Below are 16,176 nucleotides of genomic sequence, written 5' to 3'. Positions count from 1 at the left end.
TGTCATGAATTTCACTTCGTTTTTGAGAATTATGATGTAAAAAAAGCCCTGTTGGAAAAAAATTGCAAATTTGGTATCATTTGAGGATAAAGGCAGAGAGTTGTGAAAACTTCAACTGACTGTCAAAAAAAAATTAAATGTTAAAGTTATTCGTTTTCAAAGGATGCATTGGCTAGGCCCTACGTACTACACGTCACAGTTTCTCTGAATTGGAAGATTGGGCTTGGTTAGATTAATTAAGGACAATTCTGGCAAATGTACAAACATTTACAAAGATAATGCATGCCAAACATATATTTTTTTTAAACGTTCAGTTCATAATGACTGGAGCACAAGAAATATTAGAAGACAAAATGGTCCATTATTTTATTCAAAAATAGGGGCCTACATGCACATAGGCCTATACAATTCTAAAGTTTTATTTTTCGTCTATGAATGAATACGGTTACAGTTTTGAACAGAGAACTGAGTATGCACGTTTTATCAACGTGGTCTCTCCGGGAAAAGGAACGTAAAGTAAAATATATCATGTTTGTGACCCGTTATAATCGTTACTAAAATAAAGCAAAAGGCCGCAAAACAAAAAGCCACACTACTACCACTTAATAAGATGACGTATTGTAATTATAGTTTTTCTGTGCGTGACTCAGGCTAATGCTAACTGAGTGTTCAGACGTCCTTCTGACGATTCCCCCCCCCCCCCAAAAAAAAAAAAAAAATGGGAATCACAAACATTATACATTACGTTAAGGCCCAGTGGTCACCAGTTGAGTCCATTAGAATTCAAGATAGTTTGATTAGGTCGCATTTTCATTTTATAAAAATCAGAGTATGAAATTATGATTTAGTTGATAACGACTGGAGAGCATCACAATTAACACGGCAAACCATACTCATACATCTTAGTACACACACATGTCGTAAAGGTCTTGACAGAAGTCTGTTTGTTTATAGGCAAAGTGCAACGGCTTACATTACAAGAGAACAAGGGCGGATCCAGGGGGGGGGCCAAAGGGGGCCATGGCCCCCCCCCCCCAAAACGAAACCAATTTTTTTTTTTTTATGTGACATCGCAATAAAGGCAGGCAATGAGTACACCACCATCTTTTCCTAAAAAAACATTGGTTAAAGTGGTCAGAAATTGCCTCAGATCGCACCACAGAGCATCTAGAATCCAAAAAATTTTCGGGGCCCTTACGGGCCCCGAACCCCACGCCTAAATGTTTTTGACCCACTTTTTGGGGGGAACAAATTTTTTTTTGGCCCCCCCCAAAATTGTGTTCTGGATCCGCCCTTGCAAGAGAAGAGGTTCAGAGAAGAATATGCGATGAAAAATTAACACTGCTGGTTCATTGAGCATGATTTTGCCCTCATCAGTCGATGTTGTTCCCGACGACTGCAAGGAACCGTAATTACCACTCCTTGGAGTCAGTCGCAAGTTTGGTTCACAAACTTCTCCCAGATACCCTCCACCATGCCAAAATATACAGATTTGTACAAGGTGAGAAAAAAAGAAGTAATCATCTTTTTTTCTTAAAAGAAATGAAGCTTGAAACACCACTTAAGTATATCTTAATAGAGCATGTTCTTCCATGATAGTCTTGAGTATCACCCGCCGCGGAGTCCAGTCTCCGAACTAGTCTGTGTATAACCATATGCTGCATAGACTATAGTTCGTCCTCTAGGTTGTTTTTTTTGGGGGGGTGGTACCGAATTCTAATTTTCAAATCTAAAAAAAATGTCAGCCACAGAAGTACTTATTTCTCAAAAAAAATATATATCTGACAGCTCCATCTATATTGTTACCGAAGTGTGTATTTTTATACTTTCCCATGTTCACATTATCTTAGAAGCCCATATTCTGAAATACTTTCATTCACGCATTTTTTAACCATTTTGAGGGGAGTCCGAGGTGAGAGGCATAAATCTCCTCAATCCGAAGCCAGAGTGGACGCGAAGGTTAAGGAAAGGCAGTCGGTCGTTACACAGTCTCGCAGATGGGCCTGCCGTCACACACATTCTCGTAGTAAGGTACGAACAGTTGAGCGATGGTGACGATCGGAAACATGACGAAAGCGCCGATCATAGATCCGATCTGAGACACCCCGCCGTACCAAATCAGCAACGTGCGGTTGTCGGCTTGACATCGAAGTATCCAGGCTATGGTAGCTTTGGTATACACAAAGAAACCACTGACGAAGATCCACGCCAAAATCTGAGGAGAGAAAAGAAGATTTGTATAGTTTTGCCCTCCATCTACTATTTTTTATACTGTGCTCAACCCAATGGCCTGCTTTACTACGAGTGCAGACGACGTGACCACCGATCGAGCTGATAGGAATAAGCCAGTCTTGGTTCAAGACTTTTTTTTCACGAGGGTTGACCGTGCCCCTAATTCATGGCATGGACAGCCGGCCATCGCGACTGGAGGCGATACGAGTATACGAGTGCCATCATTGGCAACCAGACTCACCACAGGCGCGCGCATTTTTGTTGAGTACAGCGCGCACGAGGATCACTAAATGTTTCATCTTGTTGATATAGCGCCCTCTTTGGGTTGGATTATTGGACTAACAGACAATATCCAATTTCAGTTTTGGAACAAGACTGAGATTCAGTAAACATGTGGTAACATTTAGATAACCATCGAAAAAAGTTATTATTTTCATCATCAGCAGTCAATAATCAAGGCATTATTTGGGCACGGCTATGTTTATTCCAAGACGGTAAAACTAGATGACGTGAAAACGATGTTAAGTAGAAAACAAAATAAATACATCACCACAATAATACTTACTATAATAGCATCACCTGCAACATCATACTGCAATGGAGGAGTCGGGCTCAGCCCTGCCGTTAACAAGCAGAATGTTGCCGCAAGGGTACCGGCTATGGTTGTCACACCAATCAATGGTAGACTACGGAAAGGGAAGAGCATGACCAGGAAAGCAGCCAGGGGATTAGCGATGTTAGCCATGGTGGATGCTATCAGGTAGGTGTTGAGCCCGTAAGGGGCGCAGGAGTAGGTCTGAATTGACGGCAGTGCCCCGTTGCTCATTGCTGTCACGAAGGTTAAGATGCCAAAGAGATAAGCAAACTGCCAACGGGTCACAGGCGGCTGTGAGGGCGTCTGTGCGCCGTCTTTGCCCTCGATGGTGTGATGGCCCTTGTCAGGCTCGGCGTCATCGACATCATTCTGCGATGTTGTGTCGTCAACGGCCGTGACGCTGAAGACCAACATGGTTCGGCTCTCGGCTCCTTTCACCGGGGCATCTTCGACCTTGGAGTCCTCCGTCTCAGGCTGGTACTTCTTGACGTGTTCGCGTTTGGCCAACGGCAGGTAGTTCAGCATAGTGAAGGAAATCAGGCAGGTGACCATCATGGCAAAGAGGAACCCGAAGAAGTTCTGAGGTGGAAAGCGTTCCGGAGTGTCCCGCTGTAGCCAGTTGGTACATGTCTGCTCGACGACAGTGCCATTGATGATCGTCTCGTTGATGTAAGTGCTGTTAGCTACACACTCCTTAGTCCCTACCCCCTGAATCAACGCCACGACGCTAGGAAGCAGTGAGCTGAGACCTTCCCCAACGAAGTACCATGTCAGATAAGAGTTCTTGAGGACAGACATAAAGGGCGTGAAGGCCACTGAGGAGGTGCAATCTACGATGGATAGGAAGAAGGCTAAACACAGCAGTGCTGTGCTATGTAGGGTGTTATCGATGACCCATACTGTGTAGTAATCCCAGAAGAACACCAGAAGCAGAGTGGAGATGCAGCCGATCGACACAATGACAAAATTGGCGGGGATCTCAACATGTAGACCCTTAGGTGAGAAATAGTTGGCCAGGGTGAAGATCAAGGGACCGATGTTAGCCAGCTGGATGATGATGGTAAGGTAGGCAGCCAGGTTGTAACCCTCAGGAACGTTACGAGACACAAGGAGTGGGAGTTGAACCCATAACCCGTTGATTGCTACCCACGATCCTGTACCAAACAACATGACCAGAATGATGACAGGGATGCGGACTCGAAGAGGGCTCTTTTCTTGCTCCGCCATTTTGTTTCTCTCGCAAGGTGTGCGTTATTCCAGTCTGAAATAAAAATAACAAAACAGATGAAACCTCCAAAACATGACAACGCAATCTGTATGCAGTTCGAAGATCAGACTTGGTTGGATGCTGGTTTTGAACTTGATGGGGTCATTACTAACTGTTACTAAGTCGTCAAACAATCAGGCATATAGTTATCTAAAAGCAAATATTTACCACTGGCAACAGGTATTTATGATATGCCATTCATCGACGCACTTTGAATGATACCAAATATAGTTTGCAATGACCTGTCGACGCGTAAAGAGAGCAAAAAAAAAGATCAAAAACCTACTAATACTAACGAGGTAATGCAGCAATAATGGCGTGTCATAGGCTGCGTCGTTCTGACCATACCACCCTTGTGGGGTGATGTTCTTTTCAGGACACATCACCCCACTATTTTCACAATAGAAAAACATCACCCCAGAAGAGAATCTTTAGAAAAAGGGATAATGGGAACACAATGCTATCACCCCACAATTCCGTCTGGCTGGAACGTCCGTTTGAACCGTCACTATGTACCGAGCACAGAACTTCAATGCCAGTCAAGTGCGAGTCCCGTGAAAGGTTCAAATTTGGGGCAACGCGAGGTCACCAAGCAATCCCAGTACTTGTATCCTGTCGACAAAAATTGCGTCTAATAATGATTCATCATTCACTGTTATCTTCGATCAAAACGAGATACGTACGGGATGTTTGTGGTGCGTGTATAACTCTCGATGGTGCTGTAGCTAGGTGCACGATGCGACGGAGCTGGAAATTTGGAAATGATGCAACAGATGCCGACAGCTACAATAATTCCCTGTCCATCGCACAGAGCTATATTAAATTGTAATTTGATATAGCTCCATGGTTCATGGTGCACTTTATAAATTCGCTCAATGACCGACGGCTATTGTGTGATAAGAGTGATGCAGGCATGAATTGACGATATCGTCTGCGCAAACCAGTTTTCTTTTACTCATTCACGTTTTAGGGCACAGTGGCGAGGCTTGACCTGAGATTGAACTTTAACTATTCATATTGGTTAGCCGTTCCTTTGTGGTGAATTTTTGATCGTACGAGTTAATTGAATCCATGTGCCAAATAATCATATTGTCGATCATCATTTGTAGTTATATAGCTACAGTCAACGGCGATAGTACCAACAATGGCTAGAGCAACCAGATCATGGTGAAGACATTTTCTGTTGACCACCACAAGGTTACTATAGCTCCGTCACTCCGATCCGATCTTTTTTTGTCCCTTTGTGAGAAGCGTGCTAGGAAAGCTTAGAAAATGGACATAAGCCTAAGACTTTAAAAATGATTATTTACACAAAAACTTACCAGATTGTAGCGTAGACTAGAGTTGTACCATAATAGATGAAGAAATATTTAGCCTATACCAACTGTTTAATAACCACCCGTGGTGTAACAATGATTGTGTAACTACCGACTTGCGCTTACGCAATTACGGAGCGCAAGATTATTAGCCTTGCACTCTAAGCTGATAAGCCTTCATCACAAAGAGTAGGGACCTCGGGATTATATATATACAGTCGCTTATAAAGGTACTGATGACGACAACATAAATGCATGTACATGTACTTCTAGACGCGACGGTTAGTTCAAATACACATGTACATGTAATTTCGCATTGTCAAGGGAATCATCACATTAATAAATTGTTTGTCCGGAAAAATGAAATTACTTAAACTTGCAGGACAGTTTGCCTAAAGGATCCTGAAACACACTTTGACTCCATTTTTGAACAAATATGAATTAAGAAGAAACTTAACATTGAAAATTTAGGAGAAAATCGTTCAATTTTTTTTCAAAATTATAGGCGAATTTTCCCGAAATCTGCAGGATTGTTAGTGTTTGTTGGAATACTGATTGATGTTTCTCTTGCATCCATTGCATTTTCTGCGTTGTTGGCTGAAATGCAATTTGTTTTGCCATATTTTGTTAAATATGTAAGGTTACCCCCTTGCACTTTTTTTTCAATTTTGGCTTAAACACATATCGACTCGATTTTTTGACAAATTTCAAAAGAAGAACTGTCGAAAATTTCAGGGAAATTTAGTCCAAAATGTGTTGCTCTTTTGGTAAAAAAAAATGGAATTTCAGCATTTGGAGAAAGCATTTGCCCAAAATTAATTTGATGTACTCCACTGAATTACACACAAAATATCTGAATTTATTTCTTATTCTATGTTTATCAAATCCACAAATATTGCAATCCAAATACATTTTATATACAATTAAGAGGAATTGTACACGAAAAAGTATTAAATTACAGGTTAAATATTTAGTAATTTGACTGGCTATACCCCCAAGCCGTCGTATCAATGTTTGTTATTTACATATTTCCAGAATTAAGTTCCCAAAAATGTGATCATAAAATATCACAACTCCTCACTCCTTAAGGCCTTAATTTCGTGAGCGTCACCTGAAAACTTTTGGATCTGACACTGCCTAATGAAACAGCAAAAAACATCTGCAAGTCAGCAGAAAAAGGGAGCTATATATGGGGGGGGGGGGGGTTCAGTCAAATCAGCCATCAACCACCCCCCACCCCCACCCCCCAGACAATAGGGGTGTGCATTTACAGATAGTACGGGAACCGTGTACCGGATTAAAAAAACATGGGTACCCGTTAAAGAAACTCAACCCAAAAATTCAAATCATGAAAGCTGTGCAGATTGTTCGTAAAGGTCCGCAAGATAATACAACCACATCAGCGCGTCAATACAGCAAGATACAAGTATGTACATGTAGTGAGCTTTATAGCCTTAGGGTAATAAAGTGTTAACTGTAACTTTTGCAAGCCTCATAAATGCGAAACTGTGTAGCCTGGTTTTCATTTTGAACATTTCTCAAAAATGACATTCAAAACCTTTCTTTTTTCCTTTCTGATGAGAAGCTACTATGTAATTTGTGAAGTTGGTTACAAGCGCCCGATTACATAATCTGGAACTGGTTCCTGACATGAACAGGTACCCGGTTCCGATGCACAGCCCTACCCGACAGCAACTCTTTATTCTGCATCAGAACCATAGAATGGAGTCCAGTAGTAATGACGACGTATCCCATGGTTCAACTCGGCAAGCAGGACGTGGCCATCTACGATGTATGGCTTAACATCTGTATCCTTTATATCCAGACGACCAGATTCCATCAAACCGTTAAATGCCTGAATAACAAGAATAAAAAAAAAACTACACATTAGGCCAAAAAAAAAAAAATTCGGTCTCTGGTGAGACCAAAGTTCCGGAATTGACGCGGCCACGCGGCTTTTTTTTTTTTTTTGCTTTTTTTTCTTTCTTTTCTTCAAGCTTGGATTGTACAGACAAGGTGGGTACTTTTTTGTTTTTTTGGTGTCCTCATGTACATTGGTGTCCTCCATAATTTGCCTTGGTGCTTTCGATCATTTGCCTTGGTGCAATTTCCCATTCCTTGGTGCTCTTTGGTTAAAAAAAAAGGAGGTGCGGAAACAGAGGGCGCTGTTGGAGCTACCGCGGAACATTTTGGAAAAAAAAAGATTGACGCGCATGATTAAAATCGACGCGCGCGCTGACCAGAGACCGACTAATTTTTTTTTTGGCCTTACTCATATTAATTATTAGGCATTCCTCTGGTGCAACATTTCAGGAGTCGACCTCCTGCATATTTGAAAAAACATTCAATGAAGTTTGGTTACCTACCACACATGCAAGTTCCTGCAGATGATTTCCCCATATGAATACACTAGTCAGTGTCGTGTTGGTGTTCATGGCTCTCGCTATGGCGCACAGTCCAGTTGCCTCGATGTTGTTGCTTGTTATGACCAGCCTGAGAATAACACAGTGAAAGTTGGTTCATATTCATGCAACATTAATGTTAAGCAAAAATGACTTAACAAAACAAACTCGATTGATATGAACTCAATTCAAAATTTGCAAATTGACAATGCAAATATTTGCCATGTCTTGAATTTTTGCATGTCTTTGAAGTTAAACAGTGTACCACTGACAACATAATGGGGAGTCAGGTTGGTGTAGCAGTACTTTCCTCGCCTTCCACCGCTGTGACCCGGGTTTGATTCCAACCTGGGCCAACATTTCAATTGGGCTTTCAGTCCCTGCCTAATTCCATGCGTTTTTCTCGGAACATTCTTCAGAGGTTTTCCTCCCACCTCTAAAATTGTACTATCTTCTCCGGTACAACTACAGAATACTACCTACAATATTAAACTAACTGAGATATTAAAATAACCTGAGGTTAACAATCCAGACAGTGAGGATATAGAGATCATAATTAATGATGACTCACGTTTTTAGGTTTGAGTTGAGCGAGACCAGAGCTTGACTCAGGCTGACTGCACCATCGTCTTCTATTCTGTTGAATCCTAAGTCTAGGATTTCCAGGGGAGTGTTCAGCTTGAGAAGCTTAGAGAAAGCCTTGGCACCGTCCCGTGTGATGCGATTGCTGCAAGGAAGATGCATAAACATTAACAATCCCAACATGTTGGAGTTCCGTTGAGTTGAGTCAACGGACCAATCTGTTATACAATTGATTGTTGGACAATGGGTTTCGTATGCTCAAGGGTGCCAACACCAGCCAAGTTGAAGCTCATTTGCCCCGACTTTAAAACCCGTGGACTCTAATATCACAACAGGCCACAAGTGTTCTGTTATACCATAATATCTTTTCAATGTAACTTTGAGACTTTACAAGCAAAGGCTTTTATTTGGAGTTGCATTATTTGTGAATCTTATGTACAATAGATCCACCTGAACTATTGTGCAGCTGCTAATTATTCAAACTCTCTAGGGTAATTATTCCTTATAGATATTTTCGCTCAATGTTTTATTCAAAATGGGATAAATTTTCTAGTCTTTTGCCTTTGAAGAAGATCTTGTTAAGATCGGAATGTCAGGCCGCCTTCATTTTTTTGATTGGTATATTTCAGGTTAATCCAGTCAGAAAGCAGTTTACAGCAGTTTTATTCCGTTTCATTTTAAACTTTTAAGTACATTCTTTTTTTTTTACAAAAACATGGGGGATGAAACTTAAAAAACATTTTGCAGGTTAAATTGTCATATTTTTAAATTGACACAAATATTACCAGCTAAGATCGAGGTAAGTTAGTGCAATGTTGTGTTGCAGAGCCTCCACAAGACGATCAGCTCCAAAATCTCGAATGTCACACTTCTGAAGATGGAGCTCCTTCAGTGTGCTATTAACCTAAAACGAAAAAAATAAAACAAATTGGCACATAAACTTGAAGCCAGTGTTACGATGATTTGCGATACATACTTTCTAGGAGCCTGTGAGAAGACAACAATTTTCACAATTTCAAATCTTTGGCATAAATTGGATTGGCAGGACTATGGAACACCAGTTAGAAACAATATTTGTTTATTCAGTCACAGATATTTCAAATACCTTGAGCATGAGAGACATATGGACTGTGGTTTCTTCCTGCTGGCTGAACAGTAGAGGTCGGTTGACACACAGCGCTTTGAGGGTGCTGTTGTGATGTAGGACGGTAGCTAGGGCTATTATGCTTTGAGTGCCCTGAAATAAAGACAAATACAAGAAACTATTACTCCAAAAAAAAATCCTTAACCATTGTGTTTGTTTACCGCTTCTTGACAAAATGTGTATACCAGGTTTTCCTTCACAAAAAAGTAACACTAGCAATTGGTGATGTGTGAAGCCTTCTGGCAAAATGAGACAGAACTTAGCACAGGACGAAGTGGAGAATAATGAACAAAACCAAATGGGGGCGGTCTTTTCAGATTTATTGAGATTAATTATCTTTGATATGTCTACTACATACACTTAAAATAATTATAGTATCCAACTCGTGGATACTATACTATATTACTCACTTCAAGTTATACAAGGAAGATGACAGAAAACCATAAATGAGTTACTTGTGTATTCACATCCAGTATTAGACATTTTAAATAAATCAACTTTGTCATTTGTAGTGCATGCATACTAGCTGCTTGTATGATCAGCTGTCTCTGTTATGTTGGCACAGCCTAATCTTCATTCAGTTATTAACAATTGCACGTGAATGTCTTGAGACTTACCAAGTCAGCATCGCCTATGTCCAGTTCTTGCAACGCTGTGTTGACCTGCAAGCATCCTGCCAGGTGCATTCCTCCCTTGTTCTCTATCTTATTCCCATTCAGCTTCAATGAAACCAACGTTTCATTTACCTGCAGGAATGGTAAACGATTTCTTCATTCTTATTGATCAGTTAGGGTAAACAAATCACTGAAAATGTTCAGAAACCAAAAAATAAACACCATCTGATTGACTATCTGATTGTCTGACTGACACATAGCAAACTTCTCATTCATATTTCACTGGTTTTCACCCATACACAGAGTCCACAGGTTGGATGCATACACCCAAGAGTTGAGAGGTTTGCTATGTACAAAGATTCAATCTTACCTGCAATGCTTTGGCTATGTTCTCTGCTCCAGCTGGTCCGATGTCATTACTCTGCAAGTTCAGGCCTCGCAGTGCACAGGTTTCCTGGTAAAACATATCAACAATACACTTGAGAAGCTTATATTGAAGAAATGTACAGAAATATTCTTGTTCATTATAAATTGTAGAATGAGAAACCGGCATGGCAATAGCGATGGACATTAGTTTAAGAACTACTGACCTGCTCAAGTGATAAGTAGAGTCAGTGTGTAAAATTATCAGATCATTGCTCTAGTTTGGTCATAGAAAGTACCGGGACTTCCGTGGGTATTCCAAGCCCAAGACCCAATGCTTAGCAAATTATTTTCTGCGTAGAGAGCCTCCATCTATTTCATAAAGACCATAAGCAGTAAGCACATTAAGGGTACATTAACCTCAGAAGAAAAAGTTGCTAAAAGAGTAACAACACAAATCTCCAAGCATGTGCAACTGTCGGTACATCAACCATCAAGACAACATCAACTAAACTTCTTAGTCCCAACACTCTGTTATGCATTGTGATGTATGCAATCATTGTAACCAGCGATGAGATTGACCTCGGTAGACCAGTCAATCCCTTCACTAGTCACTGACTAACCAGCAGTTTATCAGGGCTAGTCAACTATGGTTAACTGTGGTTAATCTGGTTATAAATTGTCTCTAAACTATGTGTGCTAACCTCCAGCAGCTTGCCGATGTGTACAGCTCCTTCATCAGTAAGATTGTTGTATCTCAGATCCAGGCCGGTCACATAGACATTATTGGCCAAGGTCTTATACAATGACAGTGCGTCCGAGTCAGTCAATCTGGTATTAGTCAGAAGATAGTTGTTGCCACGCAAGACTATATCCATGTTGTCCTTAGGATCACTGGCATAAGGATTTAAACAAAGACAAGGAAATTAGTACACAAATTAAAGTTCTTACGAAGTACAAATTGTTAACATTTCTTTTTCTTTTTTCGTATTTTAACTGAGTAGTTAAAACTGGATATTTTAACATTCAGTGATATCCACAAAGAGAAGACAATGTAAAGAAATTACAGTTTTAGATGTGGGAGGAAAATCCAAAAAGAATATTCTGAGGAAAACCCACGGATGCAAGTAGCGACTGAAACCAATCTTCATATTGGGCCAGGCAGGAATCGAACCCTGGCCACAGCAGTAGAAGGCTACACCAACATGACTCCCCAATTTCAATATCAATTTGATGACAGATGCTGCACAAAGACTTGAATGTGATGAAAAAAAGTGACTGATTTTGTAGGACACATTTTTCAGCAAAATTACTTACTTCTTTTTTCTAGCAAAATGCTTTTTTCTCTCTAAATACATGTAAGTAGGCCATGTCATTACTTGTCATTTAATGTCTGATAACTTAATGCATTTAGTATGAGATGAATTGGATGATATATCTTCCTTAACCACTTTGCGCTGGAATTATTTTTGCCGAAAATTTGGTTTTTGCAAAAGTCAAAATTTTCCAGCCAACTTCTGATGCCCAGCCAAACGCCACAACTACTGATTCGCAAGAGTCATTTCAACAGTATTTGTACGATATTTTTGCCAAAACCTCCTAGGTTTCAATACTCCGGAGTGTGCACTGGAGCGTATATTGTACAACAATAGGCCATGCACAACAGCCAATTCAAGATGAACACATGGTCCGCCTCTACAGACTACAGACTTCACGAACTTTGTGTGAGGGATTAACGTGTTTACACGTCACCCGAAGGCGAGTCAGGCAATCTTGACGTCAGCCGTGCCTGTGTATAAAAACAGCCAGTGCGTGTTATCACGTCCTTGGACGCGAACTGGTTAATGCACTTTTCAGTTATCAATGCATATCAATAATAAGCAACCATCTAAGACAATTTGCATAGCAAAAAGCTATTAAAAGAAGTATGAGGTTTTTAAAAGTAAACGAATGTATATGAAGCAATGACGGTTGTTCAATTAATTGCACATAAAAGATGAACATGGAACATGCCATTCACATCCAAACTGCATGATCACCCCATAACTTAAAATAAAAACATGGCAAATCACCCAAAGAACGTGTTGCTTATGCTATTAATACAATGAATGTTACTCAAAATGCCAATAATACATGTACCAGTGATGTAGTGCCTTGATGCTGGGCCTTGGCCTTAAGGCTGCCTTAAGGCTGGACTTTAGGGCCTTGGCCTCGAGGCTTGAGGGATCAGTGCCTTACAATTTTGAGTCAAGGCTCTTCAAGGCCCATAGATTTTTGCATTTTCCAGATAAATCTGTTTGAAATTTTGCTGTTACCATTTTAATCGTGTTACCATGGAGGAGGGAAACACCCTATAGATTTGTGTGTTGGGCACACTTCCACTTTTATAGCATCATATTTTGTTACCATTGTAGTAGATTTGCTGCAACAATATTCTGTACACTTGTGGGGCTAATGAGATGATCACTTAAATTATATACAATTATGGAATAGATCTGATTGGTTGTATATGTCTCCCTCAGTGCTAAAGATAATTTGCATGTATCTGTTTTAGATAATGCTAATATTTCTGACCATGTTGGCCCAGCAAATACAAATTTCCCAAATCAGTTTCTTGGATCCCCCTTTTGTTACACTCGGGAGAATTGTGCGTCAATATATCGTTATTTTGTTTTAGTTAAACCATATTCATGAAGACCTGAACTTATACTTTAATAGATACAATGCAGTCATATAACAGTGTATGCGAGCATGTTGTTCTTCTTAATGAGCGATTCGTGATGATGTGTCATGTGACTATAATTAGTTCTACATTTAGTGGTCATTTTATAAAACAGGGCCTTGGCCTTGGCCTTAGCCTTGAGGGTTAAGCCTTGGCCTCGAGGCTTGAGGGTCAAAGCCTTGGCCTTGGCCTTGAGGGTCAAAGCCTTGGCCTTGAGGGTCAAAGCCTTTGCTCCAACACTGATAAGTACAGCAAATGGCACCATTCAAATTCATAAACTTCCTATTTATGTCAATGAAAATCCTTTGAATTGTGATAATAAATGAATTATCCCTAATGTACATTATTTTGCATGACCAGGATGAAATGAAGAGAGTATTGCCAAATTTAAATCTTTAGTTGTACGTCTGTACGTGTACAAAGAAATCTAAGTGTTCACGGAAAAAAACTTATCTCTACTATAATTCCAGAAATCTCTGTCTGTCTGTCTGGCTGTCCGTCGATTATTTCCAGAACCGGGCACCGTATGAAGTTGAAAATCGGCGGGTACATTGTTCGGGACAACAGAATGTGCAGTGCCAATTTTAAAGTGGTTTGGACGAGCGGTTCTCGAAAAAGCTGCAAAAAAGCAGCATTTTCTGAGCCTCAACGTGGCAGTATATAGCATAGAACACGCGAAGTCCTTTTCATTATTGTTTACGTCATGTTTAAGCTAAAGCGCGTGTCCTCGCATTGAATAATAAGCCGTGTGTAGAATAATATGCCGCGTCACTCATAGATATAGTTCTACATCTATGGCGTCAATATGCTGCGTCCGCGCATAGAATAGAGGGTAAATAAACAATGGTACACTTTTTTTCCCCATAATCGTGCGCGTTGTTTGCACGAAAAGTTCTCAAAAAACGCTGCAAGCAACCAGCGGTCAAGCAATTTGCCCCTCCCGAACAGGCACATTTTCAACTGGCCCTGCACTAGTGTGTACAAATAAAAAACCGAGTGCCAAGATCTACATCCAGTGTGGAGAAAGGGCTTTATGTTCCTTTTGTAAAACTGACAGCCAAAACTTGTGAAATCATGAGATGTGTCTTGTAGTCAAAATAAATGTGTATGTAAAGACAGTGATATGCTTCTAGTGTAGGCCTACATTGTATTGTAAAGGTGGACAAATGTTTGCTATTGTGCAAATGAAAATGTGGAATACATTTACTCAAGATGTGAATTATGTCCGCTACCACAAATCGACATGAAACATTTATTTAGCAAGTGTTCAACATGGTATGCATCACACAATTAACTTAGCAATGGCGAAAATGTGATGCTTGGCTGCAGAGCTGTAAGCAAGTCAATCCAAAGTATTTCACAAGTCAAATCAGAAGTTAATCACAAGTCAATCACAAATCAGGTCACATGGTCATGTAGTAAAGGATGACTAATGACAAAGGAAGGCCTAAGTCGTAGTTCTTTGCTAAATGCTGTGATTGACTTAAGACAAAATGACCTACGGCTTGTGATGTCTTGTGATTGACTTATGATGGTTTCTGATGACTAACAGTAACATGACTAAAGATTCACTTGATTAAAACTCTGCCTTGCTGTGATCTCTATCAGGCCAAAGTCAACAGCACATCAAGAAGCATAATGGTGGCATGCTGCAAAAAAAATAGCAATACTCACAGTTTCTGTTTCTCTCTTCTGCATGGTCATGAGGAACGATTATAAGATTTCCAAAGAAAGTTAGTAATAAAAGTTAGAACAATCTTCTTAGGACAAAGTTTTGAAAGTCAGAAATTCATGTTAGAAGTACAGATTGATGAGAAAACAACAGGTTTTAAGAAACAAGACTTCTTTTCCCCCTTATGTTTAATGGAAACTAGTTTGTTGTGCTTTCAAATTTAAGAATCCTTTCTATTGAAAACACACAAGATCACAAAGTTCACAGATAGAGAAACAGGAAAAATGCTAGGAAAAATTGACATCTTTTTGAATGTAAGCTCAAACACAAAGCCTGGAGAAGAAGAAATATGAACAAAAATCATGATGCTCAGGAAGGTAGCCAATAAGCAGACAAGCAAACAGTATAACTTGTGAAACAAAGGAACTCACGTAATTTGGTCATCTTTTTCCTTCTCTAGTACTTTCATGATGAATGGCGCTGGTTTGACGCCCATCTCCTCACATACGTCTTCATATCGCTTCAGTACACCAGCCGGATCGGACATTTTGAGGGTCAATCCTCAACAATGCTCAAGCAGGACAGCAGTATATAAATACAGCTGAAAAACTGTTGCAAAAAAAATTAAGTGAATAACATCAAAATTACAACAAAATCTTGAATCCTCAAGGCTGCAATACACATACAATGACTGATTGAAATGCGAGAATCAAACACACACATGATAGGCCTAGGCCTACATACATTAGTTTTGTACACTTCGCAATGTGCAGGACGCACAAGAACATGCAAAAACTGAGTAAACTGTGCAGTGAAGAAAATCGAAGGTGAGGACATGCGACAAGAAACCACGTTTAAAGCAACTTTTACAAGGTCATATATTCCTGTTCTCGACTCTTTATGGAAAGGAAACAAAGTTAAAACTTGCTTAACAAACATAATTTGTCTTACAACTTACCTAAATTTCGCTGGCGCTTGGTTAAAAAAGACGTATCGATAAATAGTGTCAACCCAAGAAATCACATCCCACTCGGATCAGGTTGCCATATAAACAACTGACGGATCAACGACTACAGAGGGCGCCCCATGTATATAGCGGAGTCGCGCGTATTTTGTATTGTCGCGCAATTTGGAAATCGCGCTTATTTTCCAGAAGTGCGTAATTGCGGCGCGACATTAGAATATTCGCAAGAGGGCGCTGTTGTTAACTCAATGCGAAGCATTCCTCCGATTGGTGAATTGTTCCTCGAAATGCAAATGAGCTAAC

At 40.2% G+C, this 16,176-nt stretch overlaps 2 protein-coding genes across 5 annotated transcripts; both read right to left on the bottom strand.

The window, feature by feature from the left end:
• Positions 1 to 1,263: 1,263 nt before the first annotated feature.
• LOC119724113 (solute carrier family 52, riboflavin transporter, member 3-B-like) lies at positions 1,264 to 5,674 on the bottom strand. 3 transcript variants are annotated; one of them, XM_038195036.1, is made up of 3 exons: positions 5,417 to 5,674; positions 2,798 to 4,088; positions 1,264 to 2,215 (listed from the first exon to the last, which is right to left on the bottom strand). In XM_038195036.1, exons 2-3 carry the CDS (start codon positions 4,052 to 4,054, stop codon positions 1,982 to 1,984), a joined length of 1,491 nt encoding a protein of 496 aa, XP_038050964.1. In that variant the 5' UTR covers positions 4,055 to 4,088; positions 5,417 to 5,674; the 3' UTR covers positions 1,264 to 1,981. The 3 variants fall into 3 exon arrangements, with proteins under 3 accessions (XP_038050964.1, XP_038050967.1, XP_038050966.1); XM_038195039.1 differs by lacking the exon at positions 5,417 to 5,674 and adding an exon at positions 4,778 to 5,043; XM_038195038.1 differs by lacking the exon at positions 5,417 to 5,674 and adding an exon at positions 4,263 to 4,499.
• Positions 5,675 to 6,668: 994 nt separating this feature from the next.
• LOC119724112 (leucine-rich repeat-containing protein 34-like) lies at positions 6,669 to 16,017 on the bottom strand. Of its 2 annotated transcripts, XM_038195034.1 has the most exons (11): positions 15,868 to 16,017; positions 15,341 to 15,518; positions 14,912 to 14,929; positions 11,220 to 11,409; positions 10,523 to 10,606; positions 10,156 to 10,284; positions 9,500 to 9,631; positions 9,180 to 9,298; positions 8,384 to 8,539; positions 7,777 to 7,903; positions 6,669 to 7,265 (listed from the first exon to the last, which is right to left on the bottom strand). In XM_038195034.1, the coding sequence occupies exons 2-11, from the start codon at positions 15,454 to 15,456 to the stop codon at positions 7,110 to 7,112; spliced, it is 1,227 nt and encodes a 408-aa protein (XP_038050962.1). In that variant the 5' UTR covers positions 15,457 to 15,518; positions 15,868 to 16,017; the 3' UTR covers positions 6,669 to 7,109. The 2 variants fall into 2 exon arrangements, with proteins under 2 accessions (XP_038050962.1, XP_038050963.1); XM_038195035.1 differs by lacking the exon at positions 14,912 to 14,929 and having other exon boundaries at positions 6,671 to 7,265.
• Positions 16,018 to 16,176: the final 159 nt, after the last annotated feature.

The sequence above is a fragment of the Patiria miniata genome, unplaced genomic scaffold, assembly GCF_015706575.1.
Source record: "Patiria miniata isolate m_02_andy unplaced genomic scaffold, ASM1570657v1 HiC_scaffold_18, whole genome shotgun sequence".
NCBI lineage: Eukaryota > Metazoa > Echinodermata > Asteroidea > Valvatida > Asterinidae > Patiria > Patiria miniata.
This window is presented reverse-complemented; position numbering and strand designations above follow the sequence as displayed.

Bases quoted from the DNA above. Each gene is read 5' to 3' on its own strand.
- LOC119724113 (XM_038195036.1), bottom strand. From the start codon at position 4,054: ATGGCGGAGCAAGAAAAGAGCCCTCTTCGAGTCCGCATCCCTGTCATC. The intron at 2,216-2,797 runs GTAAGTATTATT...TTCTCTCCTCAG, and splicing joins TTGCAGGTGATGCTATTATA to ATTTTGGCGTGGATCTTCGT.
- LOC119724112 (XM_038195034.1), bottom strand. From the start codon at position 15,456: ATGTCCGATCCGGCTGGTGTACTGAAGCGATATGAAGACGTATGTGAG. The intron at 10,285-10,522 runs GTAAGATTGAAT...CCATTCCTGCAG, and splicing joins ACATAGCCAAAGCATTGCAG to GTAAATGAAACGTTGGTTTC. The intron at 9,632-10,155 runs GTAAGTCTCAAG...TCTTTATTTCAG, and splicing joins ACATAGGCGATGCTGACTTG to GGCACTCAAAGCATAATAGC.